This window comes from Phacochoerus africanus, chromosome 15 (assembly GCF_016906955.1).
Source record: "Phacochoerus africanus isolate WHEZ1 chromosome 15, ROS_Pafr_v1, whole genome shotgun sequence".
NCBI lineage: Eukaryota > Metazoa > Chordata > Mammalia > Artiodactyla > Suidae > Phacochoerus > Phacochoerus africanus.
In genome coordinates this window covers 76,153,861-76,170,666 of record NC_062558.1, presented here as the reverse complement: position 1 = coordinate 76,170,666, position 16,806 = coordinate 76,153,861, and the positions used below count along the sequence as shown (strand labels likewise).

At 39.1% G+C, this 16,806-nt stretch overlaps 1 protein-coding gene across 3 annotated transcripts in view; it reads left to right on the top strand.

The window, feature by feature from the left end:
• MICU1 (mitochondrial calcium uptake 1) overlaps window positions 1-16,806 on the top strand; it is a 226,822-nt gene that overhangs the window by 126,033 nt on the left and 83,983 nt on the right. For all 3 annotated transcript variants that reach the window (XM_047759643.1, XM_047759642.1, XM_047759641.1), the window contains one exon: window positions 15,421-15,503. In XM_047759643.1, the coding sequence (XP_047615599.1) occupies window positions 15,421-15,503 (83 nt within the window). The remainder of the gene's footprint in view (window positions 1-15,420; window positions 15,504-16,806) is intronic.

The following is a 16,806-nucleotide window of genomic DNA, read 5'->3' as shown; positions in this document are numbered from 1 at the left end:
GGGAGGCAGGGAACATCCAGGAGCTGTGTAACAATGGGAACATCCTGATTGACAAAGTGGTCTTGTTAGAAAGAGAGAGCCCGCACTCCACTGGTGACATTAGCCTCTTCCTACATTGAGCTAATTCAGATCTACGAAGCCAGCTTTTTGCTAAGCTACCACATTTGCTAAGACACAAATGTCTCTCCTCACATTTCTTTTCAAAAAACAAAGTTTTCTTTCTCATAGTACAACAAACTTAGGTTAAAAAAATTGAATCCTCAGATTAAGTGAATTCACACTAAATTATAAATGACCTGTTCATTCCCATAATAGTTCTAGAAATTTTTCCAAGAAGTGTCAGCAAATCCATAAGATTCCCTAAATCGTGTGGTTCATGCAGTGGACATAGTTGTAGTGTAATAAAACCTTTGAAAATAGGGATGTGACCTGATGTTAAAATCTCGGAAACTTATTTAAAGGTAGCTGGACACCCAGAAGTGGATTCCCCAGGGTAAGGGTTCTACTTGGTGATATCACAAAGGTAACAGAACAGGAGACCCCAGCCTCCATCCTCCAACGAAGATCAGTAGTTAGCTGTCTACAAACAAATGCAGCTCTGGGAGAGCTCTGGAGTTGACTTAAGAAACTTCATGAACACAGTAGGACAGGTAATTTGAGAACATCTACACAAAAGGAAGGAAAAACAGCTCCATTTACCTGCATTCTCCCATCCCCCAAGCCAGCATTGCTTAGCACCAAGAGGAACCCCACATCCAGACAGTCCCACTCACTGGAAAAGGAAGAGTGGAGTGAACAGCCAGCTTCCCCAACCTTTCAAGGCACCACACAAAGGACTTACTTCACTTTCACTCCTCCCAGAGGTCAGCAAAACTGTGTATAGAGATCACTAGGAATAAGGAAGAATAGCAGGGGTATCAATATAAGCCCTACAGTGCAAGTGACCAAAATTCCCAGTGATGTGCTTTGTAGAAGACCCTAGCACCTTTCCCCACTGAAGAAACCAGTGGCCAGCACAGCTACCACAGACTTCTTCAGATTTCACCAGTTTTCATCCCATAGGTATTCGCAATTGCTGACGCCAGCACCAAGGTCTCTGCCTGCCCCCACCCCTCTGGAGCCTGGGACCCACACCAGTAGCCAGCCCAGGTCTGTGTGGCTGCATGAATGCAAGACTCTAGCCTAGACCCCTATAGCTGACCCCCACTACTGGGCACATGCTCAGGGATGACCCCTCCAGCTGTGCCCTTGCATATCATCAGCCTCCATTGCCATGTATGGACCATGGCAAGATCCTTCAGCCAGAGTAGTGCATGCTGACTGCCAGAGATACCACAGCTTGCATTGTGTCCACAGTTGAGCCTGACCTTTGCTGTTTGCTTTGGCCTCTACCACTGCATATGTGCTTGCAACTGGCCTCTTTCACTGCACAAGACCCTGTAGCTGGCCCCTGTGCTGTAGCTGCATACCACTGGCTCCAATTACCACCACTGTCTGCCCTGGTCCCTACTTCCTGGACCTAGAGGTGCCATTCAAGAACCCCAACTGCCCTTGAAGCTTCAGTGGACCCCCTGCAGCACTCGCCAAGGACTACACAATTGCTGATGCTATAGACCCCATCAGCCTGAGCCAGTGAGTCACCACGTTCTTCCTGGACCTAGAGATGTCACATACCCCTGCACCTGGTGCCCTGCACCACTAAGACCCAAGGTCAAAGCACACCCCAGTGTGCCCCTGTCCTCAGGTGAAGGTGTTCCTTTACCAAAGTCAGCCCATAAAGTCTGAAAAAGATGACTGCTTCTTCAGAGGTGCAGACACCTACACCAGGCAGTGGAGATCATGAAGAATCAGAGAAACAAACTTGACTCTTCCAAAGGAACACAGTAAACTTCCAGTAACTGACCACAAAGAAATGGAGACATAGGAATCACCTGGCAAAGAATTCAAAATAATTGTTCTAAACTTGTTCAGAGAGCTATTAAACACACACACACACACACACAGGTAGTTTAACAAAATCAGGAAGAAAAAAAAACGAGAAGTTCAACAAAAGAACAAAAAAGAACAAAACAATTTTTTGGATGAAAAATATCATAATTGGAGAATTTAGTAGAGAGTTTTGACAGCTGAAAAAAGAACCACTGAGCTCAAACACAGATCATTTGAAAATATTCACTAGAGGAGCAAAAAGAAAAAAGAATGAAAAGAAAACTTGATGTATGGGACAACATTAACGGAAATAATATACCCATCAATAAAGTCCCAGAAGGGCAAGGGAAAGGTATAAAAAGCTTATTTAAATACATAACAGGAGTTCTCCGGTGGCTCAGCAGGTTAAGGATCCAACATTGTCACTGCTATGGCTCTGGTTACTGATGTAGTGCAGGTTTGATCCCTGGCACAGGAATTTCTGTATGCCGTGGGTGCAGGCTGAAAAAGAAGAAAAGAATGACAGAGACCTTCCCAAACCTAGGAAGAAATTAGGACATCCAAGTTCATGAAGCAAATAGGCCACCCCAAAATTTTAATCCAGAATGATCTTCTGAAAGACGTATTATAATGAAACTGACTAAAATCAAAGAATTTTTAAAGCAGCTAGAGGAAAAAAGTCTCTCATACAAGTAAACCCCATTAAGGCCATCAACTGAATTCTCAAAAGAAACCTTCAGGCCAGGAGTGAACAGGCTGATTTGTTCTAAGTGCCAAAAGAAGAAATCTGCCAACCAAGAATACTTAACCTAATGAATTTGTCCTTCAAAGTGACAGCAAGATAAAAGCATTATGCTGTAATGCCTTCAATTTTCACAATACTGTATGCCAATTATATCCGTAAAGCTGGAAGGGAAAAAAAATACATGTTAATTCTGTGCATAAATGAGTATTATCTCCCTCAAAGTAGGTTTTCTTCTCTTCCCATTATTTTGCCCTTCCCTACATACACACACTATTTAGTCAGTAACTAAAAGCAGCTAAAATCAAACAAAATAACATTCTTCAATTTCCCAGAATTGTTCCAACCTATCACTTCTTTCATGAGTTTCCTCCCCAACCCCCAAAGGACTTAAAAATAGGACTTCCCTATTGTATTTATAAATACTCCACCTCTCTCAGATATGAATATATCTGTTATATATGTATCTTACAACTGTGCATGTTGCTGTTGTTAGTAGTTCTGAAATGTTTGGGTTCATTTTCTGGGAGTTTTTAGGAAGACATTTATATTTACATAATCTTCAAATAATAGTGTTTTTTCTTTTCCAACATGTGCTTTATTGTATATTTGCTTTGGCTAGAGCTTTCAAAATAGTGTCAATAATAATAAGCATCCCCACGTTGTTTGTTACCTTAAAATAAATGTACTTGGCATTTTTCAACTAAGTGTATCTTGGTGTCAGATAAGTATTCTTTACCATATTAAGTCCCTCTACTTCTGTTTCTCAGGGGGGAAAAAAGATCATTAGGAAAAGTTAAAATTTTGTCAAATGCTTTTTCAGCATATAGCCTGATCAAAGTGGCTTTATTCTTGTGACCTAGTTTTATTACCTTGCAAGTCGTAGAAATTCTACATTTACAGTTTTTCCTTGTACTTGTGTTTTTTGGTGTGTTTGTGTGTGTGTGTGTGTGTGTGTTTATGATGTCTTTCTAAATTTCCATTGAAGATTTATACATGTGCTCTCTGTTTAACAAAAACCAATATTCAATATATATCCATTAAATTGAAGGTGTAGTTTGTATTATATAAAGCCTCCATGGCTTCATTAAATTTTCTGCAAAATATGTTAAAAGCTTAGATGTTACAGTACTTTTTGTAATTTGTTTTTTACACTAACATTTTTATTTTGAAATGATGATGTCCTTACATGAAAATATATGATAGATTAATATGATTAATATAAAAATGGTGTTTCAAGAGTTCCATTGTGGCTCAGCAGAAACTAATCTGACTAGTATCCATGAGGATGTGGGTTCAAACCCTGGCGCCACTCAGTCGGTTAAGGATCCTGCATTGCTGTGACTGTAGCGTAGGCAGGCAGCTGCAGCTCCGATTTGACCCCTAGCCTGGGAATTTCATATGCCTTGGGTTCAGCCCTAAAAAAAAAAGAAAGAAAAACAATTGTGTTTATTCTTAATACTTCTACTCTTTGTTCATTTCTGTCTCGTATTAATATTACCCACCTCTGCTTTCTTCTTGTTTTGTTTTCTTGCATTTTCTCTTATTTTTAATCTGTGTTATTTTGTTTTCAGTGTATTTCTTATGAATAACATAGACCCCATTTGAGATCATTTGTCTTCTAATGGAGTTTAGTTGAGTTTAACTTTGTTGTGATTTGTTCCTTTTTTTTTTTTTTTTTGTCTTTTTGCCATTTCTTGGGCCGCTCCCGCGGCATATGGAGGTTCCCAGGCTAGGGGTCGAATCGGAGCTGGAGTCACCAGCCTATGCCAGAGCCACAGCAATGCAGGATCCAAGCCAAGTCTGCAGCCTACACCACAGCTCACGGCAACGCTGGATCCTTAACCCACTGAGCAAGGGCAGGGACCGAACCCGAAACCTCATGGTTCCTAGTCGGATTCATTAACCACTGCGCCACGACGGGAACTCCGTGATTTGTTCTTACTTCTGTCACCTTATATCTTGTTTTTTATGCTTTCTTGACATGTTTTTCCTTTTAAGCTTTTGCTTTATTCATTAGATTTTCTCCCAAGTAATTTTAATGTTCTCCTATTTGTGGTAACCTTTGAATTAATTTAAGAGTGTGCGTGCGTGCGTGCGTGCGTGTGTGTGTGAGGGGTTGGGGGAGACATGGCTTTTTTATCTAGGATGAAGATGACTTCTGTTTCTTTTGATGTCTTCTATTGAAAGTCAAGAAATTTAGCTTCCTTCCACTTACTTGTCTCCACTCAGTTTTTACTTTTTTTTTTTGTTTTAATGGCCACACCCACTGCATATGGAAGATCCCTGGCCACAGCTTAGACCTGTGCTACAGCTGTGGCAACACTGCATCCTTTAGCCTACTGTGCCAGGCCAAGGATCGTACCCACACCTCTGCAACAACCTGAGAGCTGAAGTTGGAATCTTAGCCCACTGCACCACCATGGGAACTCCATCAGTTTTTTCATTTTTAGTAATCTGGTATTTTTTTATTCCAAGTCAGTTTTTTAAAAATAGTTTTACATTTATATATTTTTCTCTTTCAAGGACTTATCTTGTACTTCATTATTTTATAAACATTTTGGTATAATAGCTAAGAATGTTACATGCTCTAGTAGACTGTCTAGATTTGAATCCTGGATCTTTGACTCTGGGAGGAAATTATATCTTAGTTTTCTCTATTTTCACAGGAGATAGGTATAATAGTACAAATGTCACAGAGTGGTTGGGAGGATTAAATAATTCATATTAAGTGCCTGATACATAATAAACATTTAATAAATGCCACATGCCGTGATTATTTTATTAATAACTGTAATTTAAGTTTAACTCTGTTCTGATTTTATTGCTCACTTAATTTATTGCTCACTTCTTAATTGATCTCATCTTCCCTGTCTTTATTTCTTTGTTTTGATTGATTTTTTGCTGTTGTTGTTGTTGGCTGAAGAATTTCCTCAACCAGGAGTTGGCAAACTTTTTCTTAAAGGGCAAGATAAATATTTTAGGCTTGCAGTCTGTAAGATCTTTGTCACAGCTGCTCAGCTCTGCCCTTGTTGCTTAAAAGCAGCCATGGACAACACCTAAACATATGGCTAGCCAGCAGATCATAGTTTACCAATCTTTGCTTAAAACTTTTATTACTATTCTTTGTGGAATTTTATTAGAAAGAGTTTGTAGATTATATAGTTTTTATACAATCTTGCATCTTCTGTTACATAGAGATAAATGACTGCATATGTGATTTTTAAATTACAGCATGTTATTCTATAGACTTGCTCAACAGTGTTCAAGTGTAGTGGAGAATTATGATATAACCTTAATACTTTATGTTAACTTTTTTCCCTCCTGCATTGTTGAGGATCTCTTTTTCTTTTCTTTTCTTTTCTTTTCTTTTTTTTTTTTTTTTTTGAGTATGTAATCATTTTATTTTCTCTTTTATTTTATTTTATTTTTATTTTCCCACTGTACAGCAAGGGGGTCAGGTTATCCTTACATGTATACATTACAAAGGATCTCTTTTTCTTTATCCTTTGCATTTGTTATTTTACTTAGGCAGTGGCCGGGGTGGGGGTGGGGGTTGTCATTTTAAATAAGCAAGCCTAAGAAGAAGAATTAGACTGCTATATTTCAACTTGAACTTCGGCTATTTCAGATCACCTTATTGTCTTTTTTTTTCCCCATTAAGGAGATTTTCTGGGTGTTATAGTCCAAAAGTTAGCAATAAAAATGTCGTATTTTAAATTGCACATCATGTGAGAAACTAGATATTTTAAGTGGTAGAATGCTCACTGTTTTGATATATTGTTTGGTCCTCCTGTATTTCAGTTTAAAGGAAGCACACAGCTGCACAGCCACAGAAAACATAATCAGGAAACAGTCTTATTAACTTACCCTTTTTTTGAGCATAAACTCACCAACTGGTTAGTAACTAAAATTTGTGGTAAAGTCAAAAAGTTATCACAGTGTTTTAAATTGTAATTCTAACACAACCAACAAAACCTTGATTTTAACTTTATCTCATTAACACAGTGTCTTCTATAACCAATTACAGTAGATGTGGATTTTTTTTTTTTTTTTTTACTTGCCATTTCAGATCATACAGTTCAAGAATATCATTTGCCAGGAGCTCCTCCAGTGGTATAGTGGGTTAAGAATCTGACTGCAGCATCTTGGGTTGCTGCAGAGGTGCAGATTCAGTCCCCGGCCCAGCCCAGTGGGTTAAAGGATCCAGCATTGCCACAGCTGCATAAGTCAGAACTGCAGCTCAGAGTCAGTCCCTAGCCCAGGAACTTCTATATGCCATAAGCGCAACCATAAAGTTAAAAAAATAAAAAAGAAGAAGAAAAAGAAAAAAGTATCATTTGCTTGATTTTAAGGCAAAAGATTTATACAATCTGAAGAGAAACCAGAGCATCATTTGCTTAATTTTAGAGCAGAGTGCCATTGACTTCAGGTAGCAAGATAAATAGTGGCTCTTTAGATCAACAGGCTCTTCACGACAAACATGAGGGCAGGCCTGACTGTGGGACTTCTGAGTTGAAGCAGAAAGTGTAATTGTTAAATTTTTGAGCCAGTAATATTGTTGATATTAAGCCTTGCTTCATATAAATCTGCCTTTTGACAAAGTTAACTGTGTATAAAAATTAAATTATGGAGCTTTATAAAAAAAATATTTTTGACTTTGTGCTTATTTTTAATCATTTTTTAAGTCTTCTGTTTTTCAAATATTTGCAGTCCTTTTACTAGCTATAATGCCAGCCTGGTACTTACAATAGAACCCAATATTAGAAAATGCTGAAAAGGCTAACAGTTTATCCAAGAGTACCTGTAAGATAGTTACCAACAGAAATTAAATCAGACTCAGAAGGCAACTAGGTCGATGAAAAGAAAATTGATCTGCCATTGCTTAAGTATGTTTTTAAAAAATTCTTAGGACATTTTCACTTTATGTAGCACGCTTTTTGGAAGGTAAATCATTCCCAGGAAATGCTATAATACAGCTACAGCGCATCATACCATGGGAATTTATTCTTTCCACTCTGTAAAAAGGGCAGAAAGAATTCTTCCAGACTCTGCCTAGCCATCATACCTTGATGAATTCAGTAGCATTGAGAGAGGGACACTTTTTGAAATCTAATCTTGTAGTTTTTTCCTCCTCCTTTCCCCAAACCTGACATGAGAAAATAAGACACTAAGACCTCATAGAAGAAAAATGTTAGTATGTTATTCTGCAAAGAAGGAGCACTATTTTTATTACAAAGGATAGGTCAGGAGTTCTCTGGTGGCCTAGTGGCTAAGGATTTGGCATTGTCACTGCTGTGGCTCAGGTTTGATCCCTGATCTGGGAGGTTCCACAGGCTGAGGACATGGCCAAAAAAAAAAGCAAAGAAAAGAAAAGAAAGGAAATTCCAGAATTAACTATATTTAGGATACTGCATTTATGGGAGGCATTGGCCATCTAAAGTACCCCACAGGAGGGCTGTGAGGATGTTGACACTATGTCTTTATGTATTCAGAGGGTTTTCATATAGGTAAGGAGGCAGTTATTTTATTTCTCTAGAAAATTAAACCAGGACAGTTTGTAAGAGCTAAAAGCATTTAGATTTGGGCTCTGCATGAGAAAAAAATTCAATTAATGTGACCAATAATAGGAGTTCCTGTCATGGCTCAGTAGTTAACGAATCCAACTAGGAAACATGAAGTTGCGGGTTCTATCCCTGGCCTCGCTCAGTGGGTTAAGGATCTGGCGTTGCCATGAGCTGTGGTATAGGTCACAGATATAGCTCGGATCCCACGTTGCTGTGGCTGTGGTGTAGGCCGGTGGCTACAGCTCCGATTCAACCCCTAGCCTGGGAACCTCCATATGCCGAGGGAGTGGCCCAAGAAATAGCAAAAAGACAAAAAAAAAAAATAGTGAACAATAATAGTTACACCTGGGAAGTGGTGGTTTCCTTCTCAGAAATAATCAGAAGCTTTGTATTGTCCTTACAGATTCATTAGGCAGGTTCATCATTTAACAGAGGTTCATCATATTACAGAGTTTTTTCTAACACAGAGTTATCTGATATTGCATATTAATTACCTCATTTGTCCTATGCATCATTTTAAAACAGGAATGGTAGAGGTAGGAATTTTGTGGTAGGATAATCAAACCAACAGAAAATAAGAAACTTATTTAGAATTTAACCTATTCATTTTGTTGTTGTTCATTCCGTCAGTCCTACCAAAAAAGAATTTAAGGCATAATGACTCATTATGTCGTTGGAAAAACCAGAATTAGAGCCCAAGTCTTTTGCATTTTCTATTAAAGAAAAGCAAGTGAAACAGTCTTGAAAATCTTGAGACACAGCTAGTGTTGTTGCAGTCTGATTATTTGACTCACTACACATAGAAAATCTTTTTTTTCATATTTCTAAGCAATGTGGAAAAATCTGTGCTTCAAACAAATCTGGAATTGTTATTGCTGTTGACAATAAAAGAATAATATAAAAGTGTTTTATTCTTAAGTAGAACAAATCTAATGTATCTCCCTTTACTTGTAGAAAAGACTGTCATGGAATTCTGTAAAGGAAGCATACTGATGAACTATGTATAGTCTTTTTTTTTTTTTTTTTTTTTTTTGCTTTTTAGGGCCACATGTGGAAGTTCTCAGGCCAGGGGGTGAATCAGAGCTATAGCTACCAGCCTACACCACAGCCACAGCCACGAGCGATCCAAGCCACGTCTTCGACCTGCACCACAGCTCACGGCAATGCCAGATCCTTAACCCACTGAGCAAGGCCAGGGATCGAACCTGCATCCTCATGGATATGAGTCAGGCTCGTTACCACTGAGCCACGCCAGGAATTCCCTAGAGTCTTATTATTTTAATCAGTTTCAACATATCATTTTAGAAACTGCTATGCAAAAAGTAAATTAAGCTCAGCGCAGGGAGGGGCCAGGGCAGAGCTTGCTGTACACTATGTAAGTAGCCTGGAATTTGAAAGAATTCCTCTCTCAGTATCTTTCTATGAAAATAGGTTGTTGTGAGTTAATGTAAACCCAAGACAACGTTAAAGCTTTCCAGAGCAGCTGTATTTAATAATCACCTCTGAAGCCTACATTTAAAGAGAGACAGGGGAGTACAAAAAAAAATTGCCTAACAGCTTATTCCTGTGTAGCATGTTTCAGAGCTGGCTCCTTTGCTTGTTTGTGTTAAGAGCTTTGACATGAGAAGATGAAAGAAGATTGAATAGAATGAGGGAACTACTCCTGGAAGGACCTTCTGGGTAGACTGCTCAGGCCTAAATGAGAATGTGCAAGGCTGCTACCCTGACTTGTCATATGTATCAGTGACCAGGGCACAGGAGCTCAGCCTGAGAGTCAGAACATATTCTTTAAGAAACACTCTGAGTCACTCCACATAAAGCAAATATCCTGAGAGTAAGCCACGATAAAAGAGAAACAGCAAGTAGTATAGGATGTGCTTTGTTTGGTAAAATGAATTTAACCTTAGTTGTAGGAGGACATATTAACTATGATTCACTGGAATAACTCATTCAGACGTGTGCCTTTACAGAACTCACAGGACAATAGGAATAAAAGATCAAAATAGAGCTAGAATTTTAAGAACTCTGTGTGATCTCTCTCGTCTTTGGAGATAGACAATGAGAATGCTGCATTTTGGCTCAGTGGGTTAAGAATCCAACTAGTATCCATGAGGATTCGGGTTCAATCCCTGGCCTCACCAGTGGGTTAAGGATCCGGAGTTCCCCCCTTTGGCATAGGTTGAAGTTGTGGCTCGGATCTGGCATTGCTATGACTGTGGCGTAAGCTGGCAGCTGTAGCTCCAATTCAACCCCTAGGCTGGGAGCTTCCATATGGCGCAGATGCTGCCCTAAAAAGAAAAAAAGGAAAAAAAAAAAGCTTTGTTAATTCATGAGGAGCAACACCTTGACTGCCTCTGGCCAAATCTTCCCCTATTTCTATTCTTTTGGACGGTGTTTCTCTTGATGTTGCGCTGCCACCTCCTCTGTCACTGCTTCCTCTTTCTTTACTTTCACCTTAAATATTGACTTCTAACTACCTTCTACCCTTTCCTTACTCTTCTCAACCTTCATTTCTCCTTCGACATCTTTGTCTCAGGTCTTTGCAGCTCACCGTATTTATGCTGATGACCAGCTTTAACCTCTCTCTTCTAAGCTCTAGACCCATATTTCCAAGTATTTCCTGAACATTTTCATCTGAATGTGCTGTGGGCCCCTTAAATTCAGCAGGTCCTATCTGCACTCATTTATCAACCTTTTTACTTTATTTTGGTCTCTTGTTTAATGACGGGCAAGCTAGCTGGTAGCCTAAGCCAGTCATGGTGTCAGCAGTTTTTACCCTCAACTCAGCATAGCTAATTGATCATTAAATTATATATTTTCTGCCTCCTCAAGTTATTTCAGATTTGTTTCCTCCTCTCCATTACCCCGTCATCACCTCAGGTCACATTTTCAACACATGCAAGAGCTTCTGTGATCTTCTCTGAAGATGGTTCTTGTATTCGAAAGCATTCTTCACACTGTAGCCAGAGAAGTTCTTTGTAAATGTTTTAAAGTTAGCACTCCCTGCTTAAAACTTTTAGTGGCCTCTCACTGTCTGCAGTGGTTACAATTTCAAGTATCTGCAAGGATTAGGCAAATAATATATGTGGGTGAAGTGGGCCAAGTGGGAGGCAATAGGGGAGAACCAGGAGACACTCCTGTTTAAAGAAATTCAGGGAGTTCTCATCGTGGTGCAGTGGTTAACGAATCCGACTAGGAACCATGAGGTTGCGGGTTCGATCCCTGCCCTTGCTCAGTGGGTTAATGATCCGGCAGTTGCCGTGAGCTGTGGTGTAGGTTGCAGACGCGGCTCGGATCCCGCGTTGCTGTGGCTCTGGCATAGGCCGGCGGCTACAGCTCCAATTAGACCCCTAGCCTGGGAACCTCTGTGGGAGCGGCCCAAAAAATGGCAAAAAGACAAAAAAAAGAAAAAGAAATTCATATTCAGGATTTTTAAAAATATGTGACAAACTTATATGTGAATCTGTTGCTTATAGGTCTCCAATTAGTACAACCATGCTTAAACTACTGAGCATTGCGTATGCAGTGGGTTTTTTTTTTTTTGGTATCAGGTTTGTCCTTTAGAGGAACCACTTGGAACTCTCAGCTATTGCAGAGACTGACATAACCAGCGAATCATGTTTTGTGGTTTAGTTTCTAAGTCAAAACATACCAGAAGGAAGAGTGTGTGTTTATTGTTGTAGGTACCACTGGCTTCATATTGGAGGCTATGGAACATAATGAAAAGTTTATGGGCTTTGGAGTCACTGTTGACCTAGGTTCACTTACCAATGCTGCTGCCTATTAGCTGTGTAATTTTGAACTAGTCCTTTAGTGACTTGGACACTTTCCTACTCTCTTAAAAAAAAAATAAGGAAATAAAAACTTTCAGGATTGAGAGTACAAAATCAACTTAAAGTTTAATACCTTAAAGTTATCCATCTCAGTGCTTGAAGATAGCATGCAGACAGGCAGGAAAAAATTTAAGAAGTGACAATAAATATGTAAAAATCTAATCCCCTCAGCTGCATAGCAGTCATACCTGTGGCCTAAGAGCAAACCTGTTGGAAGCCATTATCAAATGAGGCAGACAATTGGAAGCTGACAAGCACATGATTCTAAAAACCAGGAGCTTACCAGCCTAGTTGGCCAGCTAGCTGATGATGGAAGTTAAGCCTAGAAAGTGTTGCTACCGACAAATTCATGAGCAGGCTGGAGATAATGAACTCTCTGCAACAATGCATAATATACTAAGCCCCTTTTTACATTTTTCTACATATAATCTTTTAATTTTTTTTACTAAAAATGATACTAACTGAAATTTTAATTCAGTAGTATTAGGACATATAGGGTAGGGAGTTCCCATTGTGGCTCAGCGTTTAGCGAACCTGACTAGCATCCATGAGAACGCAGGTTCCATCCCTGGCCTCACTCAATGGGTTAAGGATCCGGCATTGCTGTGAGCTGTGGTGTAGTCTGGTGGCTACAGCTCTGATTGGACCCCCATCCTGGGAACCTCCATATGCCGTGGGTGTGGCCCTAAAAAGACAAAAAGACAAATTAATTAAATGGTGAGCAATGCTGTTGAAATTTTCTTAAAAAAGATATATAGGGTATTTTGTTTTGGTTTATTCTCAATAGCTTAATAAATTTGAAGCACAAAAGAAGTGAACAACTTAGTTTTCTTTACTAGAACATTTAGCATGGTAAGAAAGAAGGGCTGTTCAATTTATGCTTTATCCTAGTGCACAAGTATATTTGTGTTTTGATTGATCTGGGAACATTAAAGAAGTCTTCTAGAGCTTACATCATTCACTTAAAGAAAAGAAAATATACTGTCTTCTCAAACTTTGCATTTTTCATTTTTTAAAAACATTTAAGTATACTTTGCTCAATAATTGGTATACCGAGCTGACATGGTTAAAATGGTGGCTAGATAGCTAACAGTGTGCTTTTCTGCCTTACCACAGAGCCATAGCGATAATGAGTAAACAAGTGTAGATGGTAACCTGTTGACAGAATGATATCCAGGGAACTCCTTTTTTTTCAGATTTTTATTTTTTATATTATCGTTTATTTACATGTTCTTTCAATTTCTGCTATACAGCAAAGTGACCTGGTCATGCATGTCTGTTTACATTCTTTCTCACATTATCCTCCATCATCTTCCATCACAAGTGACTAGATATAGTTTCCTGTGATATATATATATATATAGCAGAATCTCATAGCTTATCCACTCCAAATGCAATAGTTTACACCTGCTACCCCAGACTCTCAGTCCCTCCCACTCTCTCCTCCTCCCCCTTGGCAACCATAAGTCTGTTCTCCAAATCCATGGGTTTGCATCTTTCCTGTAGATATGTTCATCTGTGCCATATATTAAATTCCAGATATAAGTGATATCATATGGTATTTGTCTTCCTCTTTCTGACTTACTTCACTCAGTATGAGAGTCTAGTTCCATCCATGTTGAGGCAAATGGCATTATTTCTTTTTTATAGCTGAGTAGTATTCCATTGTGTATATATACCACATCTTCTTAATCCATTCATCTGTCATTGGACATTTAGGTTGTTTCCATGTCTTGGCTGTTGTCAGTAGTGCTGCAGTGAATGTAAGGGTGTATGTATCTTTTTCAGTGAAAGTTTTCTCTGGATATATGCGTAGTTGTGGGATTTCTGGGTCATATGGTAGTTCTATATTTAGTTTCCTGAGGTACCTCCCTACTGTTTTCCATAGTGGTTGTACCAATTTACATTCCCACTAACAGTGTAGGAGGGTTCCCTTTTCTCCACAACCTCTCCAGCATTTGTTATTTGTGGACTTATTAATGATGGCCATTCTGACCAGTGTGAGGAGGTACCTCATAGTAGTTTTGATTTGGATTTCTCTGATAATTAGTGATGTTGAGCATTTTTTCATGTGCCTGTTGGCCATCTATATATCTTCTTTGGAGAAATGTCTATGCAGGTCTTTTGTCCATTTTTCAATTGGGTTGTTGGGTTTTTTTGCTATTTAGTTGTTTAAGTTGTTTGTATGTTTTAGAGATGAAGCCTTTGCCATTTGCATCGTTTCCAGCTATTTTCTCACATTCTGTAGGTTGTCTTTTGGGTTTTTTTTTTTTTTTTTTTTTTATGGTTTCCTTGCTGTGAAAAGTTTCTAAGTTTGATTAGGTCACATTGGTTTATTTTTGTTTTTATTTCTCTTGCCTTGGGAGACTGACCTAAGAAAACATTCATACAGTTCATGTCATAGAATGTTTTGCCTATGTGCTCTTCTAGGAGTTTTATGTTGTCTTGTCTTATGTTTAAATCTAAGCCATTTTGAGTTTATTTTTGTGCATGTTGTGAGAGTCTGTTCTAGTTTTATTCATTTACATGCCACTGTCCAGTTTTCCCAGCACCACTTGCTGAAAAAACTATCCACTCTTGAACTTGAACTCTTGATTTTATTTAAACAGTGGAGAGACTAGAAAAAACAAAGTAAAAAGCTAGCTGGCTTTAAAAAGGCAAGACAGGAGTTTCCATTGTGGCTCAGCAGGATAAGAACCCAACATAGTATCTGTGAGGATGTGGGTTTGATCCCTGGCCTCACTCAATGGGTTAAGGATCCAGTGTTGTTGCAAGCTGCGGCTTAAGTCAAAGATGCAGCTCGGATCCTGTGTTGCTGTGACTGTGGTGTAGGCCTGCAGCTGCAGCTCCAGCTCCAATCTGACCCCTAGCCAGGGAACTTCCATATGCCACAGGTGCAGCCATAAAAAGAAAAAAAAAGACAAGACAAAGACTTAGAGTTTCACCTTCTAACTTTGCAGCAGTATAGCTCATCCTAGATTTTCATGCTTAGATAAATAATGCTATATATAAGTAACAGAGCAATAGCATTAATATTATACAACAAGAGAGCATGGTTTCTAAAAAAGCAAAGCTGAAGTATTTAAGAGAGTATTGAAACAAAGATAGACAAGTACTATCTTTGCTGACCAAATTCTCTTGGTTTTAAGGAGTATTGCTAAAAGGTTGATCAAGATAAATACAGTGGCATTCTGTGACTTGGTATTAGGTTTTGATGTTTAGCCGTCTTTTTTTTCTTAAAGGAATGATTTTTTTTGTTTTTGGTCAATACCTTCTAAATATTTTTTCTTTTTCCTCCCTCCTTTGCTTCCTTCCCCCATCCTACCCTTCCTTCTTCCCTAACTTGTAGCTCCTCAGAGAAATTTTGAGATTGCCTTCAAGATGTTTGACTTGAATGGAGATGGAGAAGTAGACATGGAGGAATTTGAACAGGCAAGTTTTCCTGAAAATTCCCTTTAAATACATTAATATTTAACACATTTTCATGTACCTTGGAGTTACTGTGACCTTCATGAGTGTATTCCGATGCTATCCAATTTTGGGGGGCCTTGCCTATGACATGTGGAAGTTCCCAGACCAGAAGTCAAACCTGCACCACAGCGGCAACCCAAGCTGCTGCAGTAACAACATCGGATCCTTAATCTGCTGTGCATACAGAGAACTCCTATCCAGTTTTTGAAGTACCTAATGTTTCATTTTTCAGAATTGTCCCTACTTTTATTAGGTGGGGTTTTTGTTTGTTTGTTTTCACTCTCAATTTAAGAATTATTTGAACATATGATTAAGGTCCAAGTTGCTCTGATTCCTCAACATGAATTAGACTCTAATGCTTATTAGATGCTAAGTTATGGCTATTCAATCATATATTCAGTCAACATTCATTAAATAGCTCCTTTGTGCCAGGCATTTCTAGAATACAAGGATGAATGACATATGTTCTGAAAGGGTTTCTAAAGAGAAGGAAAATGGCATCAGGCCTTTTTACTCTAAAAGGTTCCAGCCATAGATGTATACAGTTTCTTCTGAATCCTATGGAGAGATTACATTTCCATCAAATATCTGTCCTTGCAGGGCCATAGTACCTCTCTAAATACGATTGTGATTGTTAGAAGTAGCTTTTTTTGTTTTTGCTTTTTAGGGCCACACCTGGCAGCATATGGAGGTTCCCAGCCTAGGGGTTTAATCGGAGCTTCAGCTGCCAGCCTACACCACAGCCACAGCAATGCCAGATCCGAGCTGCGTATGTGACGTATACCACAGCTCACGGCAATGCCAGATCCTTAATCCACTGAGCAGGGCCAGGGATCGAACCCTAAACCTCATGGTTCCTAGTCGGATTCATTTCCGCTGCGCCATGACAGAAATTCCAGAAGTGGTTTCAAAACATAAAAAACTGACTGTGTGGGAGAAAACTTTTTTTTAGAGCCGTGCCCATGACATATGGAAGTTCCCCAGCTATGGAGTCATATCAGAACTACCACTGCCCGCCTATACCACAGCCACAGCAACATGGGATCCGAGCCTTGTCTGCAACCTAAACTGTAGCTGACAGCAATGCTGGATCCTTAACCCACTGAGTGAGGCCAGGGATCAAACCTGCATCCTCATGGATACTAGTTGGATATGCTTCTGCTGAGCCACAATGGGAACTCCAAGAAAACATTTTTGTATTCAAAATGAGTAAAGAGGCAAAAAGGAAGTAGAGAAAGTATCAAAATAAGAAATACACCAAGAC